This window comes from Pimephales promelas, chromosome 4 (genome assembly GCF_988280905.1).
Source record: "Pimephales promelas chromosome 4, fPimPro1.hap1.1, whole genome shotgun sequence".
Lineage (NCBI taxonomy): Eukaryota > Metazoa > Chordata > Actinopteri > Cypriniformes > Leuciscidae > Pimephales > Pimephales promelas.
The window spans coordinates 21,229,946-21,246,570 of NC_142772.1; the positions used below are offsets into that span (position 1 = coordinate 21,229,946).

The following is a 16,625-nucleotide window of genomic DNA, read 5'->3' on the forward strand; positions in this document are numbered from 1 at the left end:
TCTGCCTCGCTGCTTTAAATAAAGCAAATTATGATATAATGCTATACTTTCTCCCTTAAATGAGGCCAACTGGCATTACCAACTTAACATTCTCTACCAGGTGTCTAAGACGTGTTCTGTCGAATGCTTTATGGTGCCATTAGCCAGTGGAGGAACTGCGTGCGTAACTGGGACACTAGCAATTAGCACGCCAAGGGCTCCATTATGGCCTATGCAAATGCTGAGATTAAAATGCAGACGCAACCGTAGCCGTACAATTCAGCTCTTAGCCAATTCATCACCTGCGAAGGGCATGCACTTGAGGAGAGAAGAAAAGAGGGCAAACAATAGCAAAATTTGTCTGTTTTCTGAGGACATGGCTATCATTTATGGACACTTTTTGCAATGGCTGATTTTGTCCCCTACACTTTATGAGATAGCTTGCAGCATGCATGCATGTATCCCCTATTGTTAAGCTATTGCAACTTGTTTGAGTGTTTAATGAGTGGCCATCCAGGGCTAGAATTTATTGTATTCATCATTTTTGTTCTTGCACCCCAATCTATAGCTACTCTTCCATCACTCTCTCACACTACACGTGGTTAAAGTATTTATCTGAAAAAATATTTTGCACAAAAAAAGCTACAGGTTTTATTTACTATGTAAACAGACAAACAAAAAAAAATGCATAGAAATAAAAAATCTCAAAGGAATAAGCAGACATTTGACTTCTACACAATCCATATTTCACTGATTCTCTCTTATTTTTGCATGTGACTCCAAAACTCCAAGCACAACAATGTCAATTTTCCTTGGCCAGATCTTGGGTGGGACACACATACACACACACACAATAATAATGTATGGGACTGCGTAGCCACAGACCAATCAGAGTGCCTATAATGACCACTGTCCACCCAGGAACTGGATCTTGGAGCAGTAGAAGAAGTTTGCCTGGTCTGATGAGTCCCAATTTCTTTTACATCACATGGCCTGCTGTGTCCATGTGCACTGTAAACCGGGGAAGTGATGGCACCAGGATGCACTGTGGGACGACAATAAGCCATTGGAAGGAGTTTGAAGCTCTGAGCAATATTCTGCCAGAAAACTCTGGGTCCAGCCATTCATGTGTACGATAATTTGACAAGTGCCGCCTAAACATTGTTGCAGACCCAGGTATAGTCCTTCATGTCAACATTGTTCCCTGATGGAAGTGGCCTCTTTCAGCAGGATAATGCACCCTGCCACACCGCACACATTGTTCAGGAATGGTTTGAGGAATATGATGAAGAGTTCAAGGTGTTGCCCTGGGATCCAAATTCCCAAAATCTCAATCCAATTGAGCATCTGTGGGATGTGCCAACAAGTTTGATAGGTGGTGGCTCCAACTCACAACCTACATGGCTTGAAGGATCTGCTGAATATCGTCTTGGTGCCAGAAATCATAGCCTCGGTGTGTCAGTACTGTTTTGGCAGTACACATTGTATGTATTATGCAGTCATGGCCTAATGGTTAGCGAGTGGTAACCCAAAGGTTCTGGGTTCAATTCTTAATAGTTGCAGGAAATTACTGAGGTGCCCCTGAGCAAGGCACTTAACCCCCAATTGCTCCCTCAGTGCCACAGCAGAAAAGGCTGCCCACTGCTCCATAGTTTGCAGTGTGTGTGTGTGTTCAGTACTCCTAATGTGTGTGCACTAACCTGGATGGCGAGTGCAGAAGACAAATTCTGAGTAAAGTCCATACTTGGCCTTAACGTCACTTCACTTCATGTACACTTACCTAAAGGATTATTAGGAACACCAGTTCAATTTCTCATTAATGCAATTATCTAATAAACCAATCACATGGCAGTTGGTTCAGTGCATTTAGGAGTGTGGTCCTGGTCAAGAAAATCTCTTGAACTCCAAACTGAATGTCAGAATGGGAAAGAAAGGTAATTTAAGGAATTTTGAGCGTGGCATGGTTGTTGGTGCCAGACGGGCCGGTCTAAGTATTTCACAATCTGCTCAGTTACTGGGATTTTCACGCACAACCATTTCTAGGGTTTACAAAGAATGGTGTGAAAAGGGAAAAACATCCAGTATGTGGCAGTCCTGTGGGCGAAAATGCCTTGTTGATGCTAGAGGTCAGAGGAGAATGGGCCGACTTTTTCAAGCTGATTGCAACTTTGACTGAAATAACCACTTGTTACAACCGAGGTAAGCAGCAAAGCATTTGTGAAGCCACAACACGCACAACCTTGAGGCGGATGGGCTACAACAGCAGAAGACCCCACCGGGTACCACTCATCTCCACTTCAAATAAGAAAAAGAGGCTACAATTAGCAAGAGCTCACCAAAATTGGACAGTTGAAGACTGGAAACATGTTGCCTGGTCTGATGAGTCTCAATTTCTGTTGAGACATTCAGATCGTAAAGTCAGAATTTGGCGTAAACTGGATGAAAACATGGACCCATCATGCCTTGTTACCACTGTGCAGGCTGGTGGTGGTGGTGTAATGGTGTGGGGGATGTTTTCTTGGCACACTTTAGGCCCCTTAGTGCCAATTGGGCATCGTTTAAATGCCATGGCCTACCTGAGCATTGTTTCTGACCATGTCCATTTCTTTATGGCCATCATGTACCCATCCTCTGATGGCTACTTCCAGCAGGATAATGCATCATGTCACAAAGCTCGAATCATTTCAAATTGGTTTCCTGAACATGACAATGAGTTCACTGTACTAAAATGGCCTCGACAGTCACCAGATCTCAACCCACTAGAGCATATTTTGGATGTGGTGGAACGGGAGATCTGTGCCCTGGATATGCATCCCACAAATCTTCATCAACTGCAAGATGCTATCCTATCAATATAGGGGCCAAAATTTCTAAAGAATGCTTTCAACACCTTGTTGAATCAATGAAACTTAGAATTAAGGCAGTTCTGAAGGCGAAAGGGGGTCAAACACAGTATTAGTATGGTGTTCCTAATAATCCTTTAGGTGAGTCTATATTATACAGACACAGAGGGCTGTTGATTTAATGCATTCATTTAATTATTCAAATAGTTATTGAAAAATAACGCGTTGAAATGATTTAACACATTCAATGTACCTGTCCTAGGCTGTCCCAGACCTATGTAGTTCATCTTACATGAAGCAGTACAACAACTCTGTAGGATGTAGCCTATAAAAGGCAGTTAGAATGCCCCTAAAATTCAAGATATTAGGGCCAAAATGTTCCTGTATGGGTTTTTGTCTCATATATAGGTCTATATGATATATCACAAAAGTAATTCACAAGGGTAATTAGCGCAATATCGCAAGTGCTGTTTTCATCCCAAACAGCACAAGTGTGAATGTGATATTGATTTAATACAAGTTCAATAAATAAAAACGTAATGTATTGTGACATAGTGATATAGTGCAGTGCTGCTCTAAGTTGAACACACCCATTTACTTCATTCCTGAATGTATCAGATATTTGAACGAATCGAATGAATGAGTTAATGACATACTCTTTTAGACATTTACCACTACTTACTGGCAGTTTTAGTTTCCTATTTAGAGTATCATTCCTGTGGCTCAAATAGTAGAGACACTAGCAATGTCAAGGTCATGGATTTGATGACCTTGAAAGTGAACTGCTTGTAATGAGATCAGATATCCATACCAATATCACTCATTTATCAAAACAGTCAATTGCCATGTTCAATTATGTGTGCACCCCCTATTTAATATTTATAAGTTAAGCCTTTGGCATTTTTGTGATGCCTCCCACAGCAGTCCCCATTACGTTTCCTGTATCTGAGGAGAGAGCACGTCCTGTTGGTTGTGTAGGTGCTGAAACTTTCCTCAGTCGTGCATACTGTATCAAAGGCCTGTCTTTGCTGCACCAGGGGTTTCTATTTAGAGTTTAAATAAGCAATTAGCATGCACCTTACCATAGGAAAATAAAAAAAGTTAGGAGAAACTTTCCTCAGTGCCTTTTCCCTCTCTTTTCACCTCCAAACAATTTCTTTTTTCTCCCCTATGGATGAGAGCTTGTCTGTGGGCGTCTCTGAGCCCCTTTTTTCTCTTCTAGAGGAGCATTTAATGCCCCTAATGCAAGGTTAGGTGTCACTAGAGATGAAGCAGGTGAGATTTTTCTCCTTTTCTATAAACAGCATAGCATAGTATCATTAAAAATGTTCAGCTTTTATTTACTTATTTATATTTGCCTGTCGCCCATGTGGCTTCAAACCCCGATCCACGCTTGGCGGCGGGACGGCATTGCGCACTCGGCTGCGGCAGGTCCCGGGACGGCGCCTGACACCGCTAAACGAAGCGCTCGCGTGTGTGGCGCCCCCTCCACAAGAGCGTACTTCAAAGTGTGTTTTGTAGTGCAACTGTCAACATGGGGGAGCAGAGCGAGGGTGGAGCAGCCTTTGAGCAGCGCAAGGTCTTTACCCATCGTCTCCACGGTTGTTCTCTTTGTGCTCTGCACTTGCTCCAAATTTCTATCTCACCATAGTCACTTTAACCACCCTCATTCCAACTACTAAAGTTATTTTCTTTGTATTGTTCCCTTTTTTTTACTTTCTCCGCGTGCTGGTTTGACTCTTAACTAGTGTGGCGTGTTATCTTGGGTGGGACAGCTCTCTGTCATTAAAGCTGCAGTGCTTGTTGCACCATACAGGATGGCATAACTGTCAGCAGTTAAGTGTAATAGAGCCTCTGACGTGCCACACGCTCTTTATAGCGCTATTTTTGATTGAGCCTTTATTGTTGTTTGCCTTCGTTTCTTTTCTTCCACTAGATTCACTAATGTCGATCTTCATCGCCTCACCTTGACACACAAACTTTTGTTTACACGCAGTTCAAGGGAGGCTTCTGAAGTCAGACGCGACCCTGATGTGTTTAAAGTGAATACGTAAATAATGACCCCGTTAGGCTGCAATTTAAAGCGTGCTTTGAAGAAGACGAATGCCAGGCCGCTCTAAAATCCTCCAGAAATGCTCTAGCTGCAGCTACTGTGTGGACCCTATTGTCAACGCAGGTTAAAATAAGTGGGTTTTTTTTAGGCTGACTTTAATTGACTTAATTACAGATTTTAATTTAATTAATTCAGCAATGTGCTGATGAATGAATCTGATGAATTGCATCTATCAATCTGATTATGAACTTTGTTAAATGATGGAAGCTGAATAGCCTTGAACTCAATCCAAGTAAAACCAGAGAGAGTTATCTTACAGATAATCTGGGTGTCTACTAACATAATAAGTTGTGATCACAAGAATTACTTGAATAAAGAGGGTCAAGTCGTATTCACTTGTTGAGACGTTTGAGCGCTTTTGTGGTGTGTTGAGTATTGTAACACAGTCTCATCCCAAAAAGTCATATAACTGACGTCTTGGGGCGTATTTTGACCATACGTCAATATCCGCCTTTTTAGGGCCCCCTTAAACGTCGGTAGATGGCGATCCCGGGCCGTCATACAACTGACGCTTTACCTTTAACGTCAGTTAGGTGACGGGTTAGGTTTAGGGTTTAGGTATGGGGTAGAGTTAGGATCCCATAACCTCATCTACTGACGTTTAAGGGGGCCCTAAAAAGGCGAATATTGACGTATGGTCAAAAGACGTCCCAAAACGTCAGTTATATAACGTCTTGGGACAGTTAATGATCTGTAAGAATGGATCTTTATTAATACCAGTCATTGATTCGAGTAACTTTTTTGGCATTTGTTTATAAAGTGTTCTATGTCTACAATATATGGTGTAAAAACGTCTTAGTGCTGCCCTCTTCAGGTTGAACGGTGGCTACTGCAGTTGAATTTTCCTATTGGATGTTTGCGGTGGTACGTGACACAGCGGTTGTTGGTGACGTAGGCAAGTTCCATACAAAGAGATGCGTCTCAGGTGCACGCCCCTCTCCGCTGGGCTCTGCCCACTTTTCCAGCATTTTTCAAATATTGCCAGTGGGTGGAGTCAGGCTCTGACCAGAGGTTTAGTTATCCTTTAAGGACTTTCTATGACTGTGATATGCTAGGGTGGGAGGATTTCTGTGAGGGACAAAAACAGACTTGACTTAAACTGATTAGGAAGTTGAGCTCAGTTATGGGCTGTTTGCCCTCTGTTGATAAAATTGGGCAAGAAAGGATGGTAGGGAAACTGTCCTCTATCATGAAGTATAAATCTCACCCCCTCCATGTGTAGTTCATTTAGCAACAGACTTATCTACCACATTGCTCTAAAGAGAGATACAGAAGGTCTTTTCTGCCAACTGCTGTGAGATTGTTTAATCAAATCAAATGTGATCAAGACTTGTGCTATTTTGTGTCTGATATTGTTACCATCAAGGGGATGTTTCAGGCAACTTTGGGCAAGTAAAAATGTGTACCAGGTGTCATTTGTGCCAACTACCATTAGAGTTTTAAATTTTGAGAAGATATGAATATTATCAGGGGTGGGTATGTACAATATGCATAGGTTGTATATGTACATATGGGAATGTTATTGTTTTATATTATATATATATATATATATATATATATGAAGAGTTCAGATGCAAAAGCCTCTAAGTGCCATTTGAAATTTTCTTCTAGAATGATCATTTTTATCAAGCTTGTATATTTAAGTTCAGTGATTTCACTTAAATGGCAATGATAATTAATTGTTATTTAAGTGAAATTACTGAACTTAAATATACAATTTTGATAAAAATCATCATTAAAGAAGAACATTTCAAATGGCATTTAGAGGCTTTTGCATCTGAACTCTTCATATATATATTGTTATGTTGTGTTGGTGTCCTTGTGTGTGGTGTATAGTGGAGCCAAAGACAAATTTCCACTTGTGGAAAATAAAGGATCTAAACTATATTAAACTAAACTATATGTTGTGCTTGTTGTGGGTGTTGTTTTTTACTTCAATTAATATATTGTATTTTATTCATAGTATGTTGCTGCTACGACAATTCAATTACCCCTTTGGGGGATAGATGGATGAATCAGTCAATCAGATCATTTTCATTGTTTTAAGAAAAAACTTGTTTTCTTACTGTAATTTATTGTGAAATTATTTGGTCAATTAATTTGATGTTTTCCGTGTTTCATACTTACAGTACATTTTAATTTTGTGTCTTGATGAAAATCGGTTAAGAGAAAAGTCATTTTTGGATCACATTCAGATTCTGATGCTGAGTTTGTATGTGGCACAGGCAAACCCAGTCTCACAGCTTCAAGATGGATGGCTGTGAGATGGACACACTCCACAGTGTAGGTGGTGACTGATGTTTCTGTTGAGTTGGCAGTACATGAACCACATTTCTTAGGGAATGACGTCAGTCAGTTTGAGGGCCAGATCTGAGGGAAAACCAGTGATCTGTCTGTTTTTGCTCTGTCTTGCTATGGTGACAACCCTGTGAATGTTGAGCTGGTATATCTTCCCTTCCTGCTCTGTTCCAAAACCCAGTGAGCTTCCTCACCAAGATAGGCAGCTATGCACAGTTGTAATCAAAATTATTCAACCCCCATTGCAAATCAGGTTTATTGGCAAAATGTGCAGACGTTTAGTAATTGAAATAGATCAACACAACAAATGTTTCAAGTGGTTTCCCCAAATTCAACTGAAAATGCAACTTTTAATGACTCATGGCAAGCATCGTTAGTACTTAGTAGAACACCCTTTTATTGTAATGACCTTCTGCAAACTAGATGTATAACCAGACACCAGCTTCTGGCAGAAATCTTAGCCAATTCCTCATGAGTCAATGACCTCCAGTTCAGTAATCTTCTTGGGTTTTGCGTGCTGCAACCGCCGTCTTCAAATCCCACCAGAGATTTTCTATAGGGTTCAAGTCAGTTGACTGTGATGGCCACTGTAGAATCTGGAATATGAGGAATGGTTGGGATCATTGTCTTGTTAGAAGGCCCAATGACGCCAAGCTTCAGCTTCCTCACTGACGGCATGATATTTTCTCCTAAGATTTCCTAATACTTCAATGAATCCATCTTGCCTTCCACACGCTGCAGTTTTCCAGTGCTAAAGGATGCAAATCAGCCCCAGAGCATCACTGAGCACCACCATGCTTAACTTTAGACACTAGTGTCTAAAGTTTAGACAAGTGCTCTTTTCAGCACATGCTTCATTCTTCTTCTCCAGACATAAAGCTGATCCATAGGGCCGAAAAGTTCCAGTTTTGTTTTATCGCTCCACAGAACAGAATCCTTATTTGTATACTTTTGAGCAAATTGGAGCCAACTTTTCTCATGCTTTTGGGTCAGTAGTGGTGCAGTTCTGGCATGCGTTTAGTATCCACCTTTCTGTGTAGATTCTTGCAGCAGGTCTTTTGCAGTCACTCAAGGGTTTTTTCTGAACTTGCCTTCTTAGAAAACAGGTTGAACTTTGAATTTGTAAACTTTCTACAGTGTCTCTTGGAACATTTAGTGCCTTCACTATCTTCTTGTATACTGATCCTTGTTTGTTGACCCCCTGAGACCTAAGGGTATTTTTACAATAAATTTTCCGTCTGGTGTCATTTACTAAAAAAGCTTGTAAAACATCAACCCTTTGGTGCACAGATAATTGACACACCTCTTTTTTTTTCAAGACAAATTGAACTTTCAGCATATTTGTGTTACATTGATGTCACCTGAATGTAAAATAAGTTATGGGACCATAAAGACAAATGAAAAAATAAATCGGAAATGGAATCACTCAAATATTTATTGAAATCACACACAAATAAATTAAAGCTAAGCAATTTTCCTCTGGAAAATAGTTTGTTCATGTCTTTGGAGTCCTGGAGCACAGGAATAAACATTATAACTTGTACAGAACCAAAACTATTGACATTTTTCCAAAAGAAGTCCAGGCGTTTGGGGCCTCATGAAATTCACTGGTGCCAAGCCTCAAAACAGTACCTATCAGCAATCACACAGAGGGCCACATCACAGGTTTTGCATTTCTATTTTATTTATTCTTTTATTTATTATGTTCTTTTTATTCTTTTATAATACATTTATACTACTAAAATACCTTTTTACAGTAAATAAATAAATGGCACTTCAGCTGGGTCTATCCTGGTAATCTAGTTCCTCATCTGTCAAAAAGCTCTGTTTTCCTGAAAATCCATTTTCCTGCAAGGCACCAAAATAGACAAGCGCTTTATTTACGTCCATTTCGCTGTGTTTCTCTGTGAATCGCGCGTCTCCGTGCGTCTCTATCTCTCTCCACTTTATCAGCGCTTGGTTCATGCGTAACGACGCACACCAATGTTTATGACGGATCAGCCTGTAATTGGTCAAAAACCATCACGTGAAAACATCACGTGATATCCAGAATGGCCGCTAGCATCGAGCTAGCGGCAAAAATGACCGAATATTTATGAATTATGGACTTCAAGATGATCAAAGTTTGACATAAAGCGTTTGGATTTATTGCTGAAAACCTCTGAAAGGAAGCACAAGTTCCAGGCTGGATAGAAAACCTTCTGTAAAGGCTAGAAAGACACCAAAGACACCCCCGTGATGGCTAGCTCGTTAGCTTTCTGCTGGAAAAAACGGTAAGAAAATCGATAAATCTGTCATCGAGTTATGTAAACATTAATCGGAGGTGACGTCTGGCATCGTCGACGATGCCGTCGGGCTCAGGGGGTTAACGGCGATGATATCTTCTCTTTACTTTTTGGACAATTCTTTTGAATTAGATACATTTCTAACATGCAGTCAAACGTGACATGTGTTCTAGCTCAAGCACACCTGGTGCAACTAATGAAGCCCTTAGTTACATCAGGTGTGCTTGAGACAACAGCTGTTTTGCAGATTGGTGCTGGATTCTATTTAGGGGGTTGAATAATTTTGAGACTGCGTGAGTCATTAAAAGTTGCATTTTCAGTTGAATTTGGGGAAACTACTTGAAACATTTGTTAAGCTAATTTAATTAGGCCTATTTTTGTTTGAGTTGTTTATTGCAAACAGCTGAAAGTCTGTAAATTTTGCCAATAAACCTGATTTGTAATGGGGGTTGAATAATTTTGATTGGTTGCAACTCTTAGTTAAACTTTAAAGACTGAATGAAATACACTACTGTACACACCAATATATCCATAATTATAATTTAATGATAGCAAGTACACAAAATAGTACAAATTTATAAACTTAAAGGAATTTTTTTCTCTCTTTTAGACCATCAATTCACAATATAGTTTAAAAGTTTAGGGTTGGTAACATGTAAATGTTTATTTAAAAAGTTCCTTATGCTCACCAAGGCTGAATTTATTTGAGAAAAAAATCAATAAAATTGTAAAATTGCACAATATTATTGCAAATTAACATAGCTTGATTAAGCTGAATTTGCAGAATCATTACTCCAATCTTCAGTGTCACATGATCCTTCAGAAATCATTCTCATATGCAGATTTGCTGCATCTAAACTGTTTTTAACACTGATACATTTTCAATGTGTGGTGCTTAATACTTTTGTGTAAACCGTGATGCTTTTTTCAGTATTCTTTAATGAATAGAAAGTTCAAAAGAACAGCATTTATTTCATATGCACATTTTTATACATTATACAAGTTCTCACCTTTGCACAATTTAATGCATCATTTCAGAATATTTAAAACAAAATAAAAAATAAATAAATAAATCCTAACCCCAAACTTAATGAGAAAAAAAAAATCCCAATATATAGTAATATATTTTTTTCAGAGCTTGTGCAATAGCCAATTCTGGGATCATCCCTAACAAGTGATCTGTCTAAATTATAACCAATACAGTGTCTTAAAGGATTAGTTCACTTTTGAAAAAACTTTTGCTGATAATTTACTCACCCCCATGTCATCCAAGATGTCCATGTCTTTCTTTCCTCAGTCAAAAAAAAAAGAAAGTAAGGTTTTTGATGAAAACATTCAAAGATTTTTCTCCTTATAATGGACTTCCATGGGAACCAGGTCCAACCGAGGTCCAAACAACAGTTAATAACAGTTTCAGATGCAGCTTCAAACGTCTTTAAACGACACCAGACGATGAATATGGGTCTTATCATGCGAAACGATCAGTTATTTCAAAGCTTATTCCAAAAATGTAACTTTTCTAAGGACAAATGCTAGCCTTGTAATATACTGTGAGGCGCGTTTGCAACGTCACGTTCAAAAGGTCACGGGCGACGTAGCCGGAAGTACAGAATCAAAATCGTCCGACATCGTTGTTACCTTTTAATTCCTTTTTTGTAAATGGCGTTTGAGTTAGTTTTCACGTTCAACCTATGCGTTCAACTTGTAAACACTCTGACTCTGTACTTCTGGCTACGTCGCCCGTGACCTTTTGAACGTAATTACGCATTACGTGACGTTGCAAACGCGCCTCACAGAATGGAGAAAGGCTAGCATTTGTCCTTAGAAAAGTTACATTTTTGGAATAAGCTTTGAAATAACCGATTGTTTCGCATGATAAGACCCTTATTCATCGTCTGGTGTCGTTTGAAGCTGCATCTGAAACTGTTATTAACTGTTGTTTGGACCTCGGTTGGACCTGGTTCCCATGTAAGTCCATTATATGGAGAAAAATCCTGGAATGTTTTCATCAAAAACCTTAATTTCTTTTCGACTGAGGAAAGAAAGACACGGACATCTTGGATGACATGGGGGTGAGTAAATTATCAGCAAATTTTTTTTAAAAGTGAACTAATCCTTTAAGTCATATGTGAATGTGAGGATGCAAATGTAAGTAACTGGTTAACTTGTGGGCTTCTGTGTGACAGCACAGCTCTGCTCTCCACCGCCACATCATTCAAGCTTCTCATCCTCACCACTACCCCCACCTGACCATGTGTGTTGTGCTTGTGTGTGTTTTAACAGGTGCAGTACCGAGAGCTGAAAGTGGACCCCAGTCCCAGCCCAAACAAAAGAAAGAAAAATAACCTTGGATAGCACGTCTCCTCGAACGGATGCTCTCCCAACGCCAAGGAAAATGAGAGGACTGACCGGCAACCAGCCTCTTTCTGTCTTTCTTCCTCACTTTTTTTCTCCGTTTTAGCTGCGGTGTGGAGACTTAAAGAGCGCAGGCAGAGTGGAAACTGGACCATTGTTAATTACCATCCGTCCTTTTTTGAGTTTATTTTTTTGTGGCGAGAAGAGCGGCAAAAGCTCTTGACCCCTTTTAGAGTCAAACAGTCTGGGTTATTTGTCAGCTCTAGCCACCGGCCAGACAGCTCTAAAAGCCAAGGTGTCCTTTCACGGCAGCAAAGGGAGCCGTTCTAACCACAAATAGCAGGATCAGCTGATAATACGCCCACCTGTGCCGACACACCTCGCCTCTACAGAAGGGAAAACGACGGTGGTTAAGTTGCAGTTTGCACCCTACAATTTGCACGCCGCAGTAACTGCCATATCTAAAGCTATCCTCAGCTGTCGAGCAGCAGTTATCAGAGTCGACAGCTGAGCCTGTTATGGTCCGATTTATGGCTGTAACTAAAGTGCTCATGGAGACAACAAAAAAAAAAAAAAAGAAAAGCCATTCCAGTGAGGTTTGCGGTATCTTTACTTCATTTTCATGTTCTTTTAACGGTATGAATGATGCATGCTGGGATTGTTTATTGTAAACCTCCTTTGACCAATAGTAGCGATGGCAGTGTCAGCGTTAGCCTTGTCCTCGTATGGGGGTTTGAGTTTACGTACCCTTGCATCATCCTTTGCTCCCAGAACGCGACGCAGTGCCACTACGCTAATAAAGATGTCAGTCTGGGCCAGAGAATGGTGACCGAGTGGAGAGAGAGAGGGAGGCACGTTCTCATTTGAAAGCAACTTCCTCTGTCAACTCTGCCACCGCGCCTGCAGCCATCAGCCACCCCGTCCCGTCCGCCCGACCTCCTGCGGCCACTCAAACTTTGATCTTCAACTCAAGGCTGAGCATGTTTGTTTTACAGAGAAAAAAAAAATCAGAATTTTTTGGAAAAAATCTTGAACTTGAAGGGCGAGTGTCTGTGTGTTTTCATTGCTGTGGATTGGCTGCTTGACAAGAAGTCGATAGCGTGTGACAGGCTGCTTTAGGGCCTCGGGGGGGGGGTACTGGAGGGCAGAGGTTTACTGACGGCGCTGTGGAGAAAGAGGACGACGCGGGCTGCTTTTTCGGTACTCCTCCTGTCATTCCCCTCTGTCATTTCCTCTCCTTCATCCATCCGCTTGCGAGGGAGGTCACGGACGGGTCCGCGGGGTGCTCTTGAGGGACCTCCGCGTAGCGAGCGATGAAAAGATCACAGCACAGGCTACATCAGAAAGGACACTAGCCTCATCCCTTTGGCTCCCTACTGACTTCTCATTTGCCATATCGCATCTATCATATGGAAACACCATTGATTTGTTGGAGGGAATTCCATTACAAAGACAACACAATCCCCACTGGGCAAGACACGCACCGTACATCAGTGACTCGCGTCTTAAAAAGGCAGAAAGGATAGTTTTCTAGGCCTGAATGTGTTTCTGTGAACTGTACGTGTTGATTGGAGTTGATCAATGGGTTTATTGTGAATGGATTTTGCATCCCAAAAGCTTTCTGTTTTGTAAAAGTGCACATGCTGTGTTTGCAAGCACACCAAAGTGGATCTTTTTTTGGAAATGATATATACAGTACTGTGCAAAAGTCTAAGGCATGTTAGTATTTTCACAAACAAACAAAAAATACGTTTTAAGTTATTTTAATATTTTGCTGTAGTGTGTCAGAAGGAAATATCAGTTTAGATTTCCAAACATTCATTTTTTTTCATTAATTGTAATAATCTAGTGAGATTTTTGTATGGAGGAGTCTGGCAACATCATCGAGTTTGTCTGTGATTACGTGACGAATCGGAAAAAAAATGAGACAGGCTAAATCCAGAAGAAATTTGGCAACGTCTTCAAGATGCTTGAATTATAAACCGACCTCCAAAGCTAGATAGTACCGTGACGTTTTAGGCTATGTTTACACGGAAACGATCTGCGTTTTCACTTTTTATTCTGCGTCTAGACGAGCGTAATGGTTGGGAAATCTGTGTGTATATGGTGACGCTAAAGTGTGTAAATTTCGATGTAGTATGCCCTCCAGGTGGCGATGTTGAGCACTGTCACACAACACCACCAAGTCCGCGCGCCTGCGTACAACCTTCAATGCGCCTTCTCTGATCAGTAATACTATGTGAGAACATTTTGTACAACTGCAGAAAAGACTCTTGTATGTTAATCAGAGCTGCTAGGGCAACTTGAAGGTCCGACATATGGAAATAATCCGACATGTTTGTCGTTATTTTCCTGTACTGGCACATGCCTGTGACGTAAACGCGTACGCGACAAGAGCCACCGTGAGCAGAATTGCGTTTTTGCCATTTAGACGGGAACGCAACGGTGTAGCGTTTTTATGATTTCCAATTTTTTTTTTTTTGCGTTTTCAAGCCCCAAAAATGCCATCGCCGTGTAAACGAAAGGCACATCCGAAAAAATATTTTTACGTTTTCACCCGGAATCGTTCTCGTGTAAACAGGGCCTTGGGCACTTATGTAAAAATGCTGTAAATTAAGAATGCTTTGAAAAATAATGTCATAATAGAAGTTAATTGATAAATAACATCTATTTCACTAAATCAAATCAATATTTGGTGTGAACACGCTTTGCGTTTAAAAGACTTTTTGTCCTAAATACACTGGCACATAGTTTTTGAGGTAGCTTTGCAGGTCGGTTTCTTCAAGCATCTTAGAGACATTACTGCAGTTCTTCTGGATTTCATCTGTCTGTTTTTTTTTTTTCAGTTTTTTCATGTAAATCACAGCCAGACTCGATGATCGTGAGATCAGGGGCCTCATTTATAAAACTGTGCGTAGGATCCTTAATAAAAGTGTATGTGCGCCCGAAAGCCAAAAATGGCGTACGCCAAAAAACATTCAGATTTATAAAACCGTTTGTACGCCAGAACCTGCGCAGCCGAAGATTGTGCGCACATGCGTCTCCTCCCCGAAAAACCATATATGGAGCTCATAATGCCTAGTTTAAATATGCATATCCTCATTTGCATATCATTTGCATGTGATTATTCATCCACGTGATACCATGTTAAGGTACAAGACATTAGGAAAATATGAAATACAGATATGCCGTGTCACAATTTTTTTTTTTTTTTTTTAGTAGCCTATGTCATTGCCTTGTTTTTTGAATGAATAAATCAAATAGCGTAAAAACATTTCAGAGAAAGATTTTCTCAATCGTTTCCACTGGCCAAATAATATTTTTTAATTAATTTATATTTTTAATGGAAACAGATAGACATGGTTTTGCATTATTTGTATGGAACTATTTTCTCAGACAATCTGCTATTATGATGATTAGCAATTATCTCTAGTTAAACATTAAAACACAGCATGCCAGAGGGAAAGTGTTCAAAAGCATTGCATCCACAACAAATATATATTTCTATTTATTGAATATAAAATTATTTTTGTAACTTAGTAATGATTTCATGTAGTTTAAGTGTTTAACTCCATTAATGAGAATGGCATATTTAATCTAAATGTTTAAATCAGAAGTAAAACATCGTTTAAATCATTCATTTATTTAAACTGTTATTGAGAACATGCACTGTGCAGGACTCATGAAGATTTACATGAAGATTTACTTAATCTGCCGTTTAGTGCGTCATATGTGCGTCAGTTTCACTAAATGGCCCAACGCGCTTGCTGCGCGGACACTTGAGAAGGGATGGATATTGGCTAAAGTGATAGGCTTGGTGAGTGAAATTACATTTGTACTCTATTATCTTTCTGTAGCCTATACATTTTCAGTCTAAAAGTGAGTAAGTGACCAAAAAGACATTTAACTCCAGCTCACCAGAATGTGCGTACGCACGGCTCAAAGTTTGCTTAAAGGTGCGCACGTTTTCCCGTCAAGTTTGTTTTTTCTAGATCACAACCTTTGCATGGAAACTGGCATACGTACGTTTCCAGCCCCGTTTTGTGCGTACGCACTCTTTATAAATGAGACCGCAGATCTCTGTGGATCATACAAGCTGTTTTCAGACTCCTTGTGCACACAAAAATCTCACTGGATTATTACAATTAATGGAAAAAAAAATGTTTGCAAATGTAAACTGATATTTCCTACTGACACACTACAGCAAAAGATATAAATAACTAGCTTAAAAACATTTGTGTGTGTGTGTGTGTGTGTGTGTGTGTGTGTGTGTGTGTGTGTGTGTGTGAAAATACTAACATGCCTATATATATAGAACTATATACAGAGAGATAACTATGTAGAATGTAACATATCAATTAAGTGAAAAAAAGGATAAAGGCACTTTCATTTATACCAGATTTTTTAAATTATTTATTTGAAAGAAATCTTTTTTTGTTGTAAATATTCTTGTAAAAGAAACTGAATATATGTGGTCAAATGTTTATGAAATTGTAATGTGTGTCTGTGTGGAGATTTAAAACCTGTTGCCTGTGATGTCATACTGCTCCCTGTGACTGGCTGAAACAGTTGGCAGAATTGACAAAATTGAAACTAAAATATGGACAATATTGAAAATGAAAAATTATAATGAATGGACAATGAATAATTACAATAATGTATGTCTATTACTTTTAAAGAAGTTTTGTTTCTTAAATATGTATATTGCTTGCTTTCATCAATAAAAAAAATATTCTCTAAGCATGTAAACAA

General features: G+C 39.7%; 1 protein-coding gene across 8 annotated transcripts in view; it reads left to right on the forward strand.

Annotated features, from left to right (window-relative positions):
• Positions 1-16,625, forward strand: part of mctp1a (multiple C2 domains, transmembrane 1a) — a 205,849-nt gene extending 189,224 nt beyond the window's left edge. For all 8 annotated transcript variants that reach the window (XM_089130115.1, XM_089130118.1, XM_039662314.2 and 5 more), the window contains one exon: positions 11,802-16,625. In XM_089130115.1, the coding sequence (XP_088986241.1) occupies positions 11,802-11,873 (72 nt within the window). In that variant the 3' untranslated portion in view covers positions 11,874-16,625. The remainder of the gene's footprint in view (positions 1-11,801) is intronic.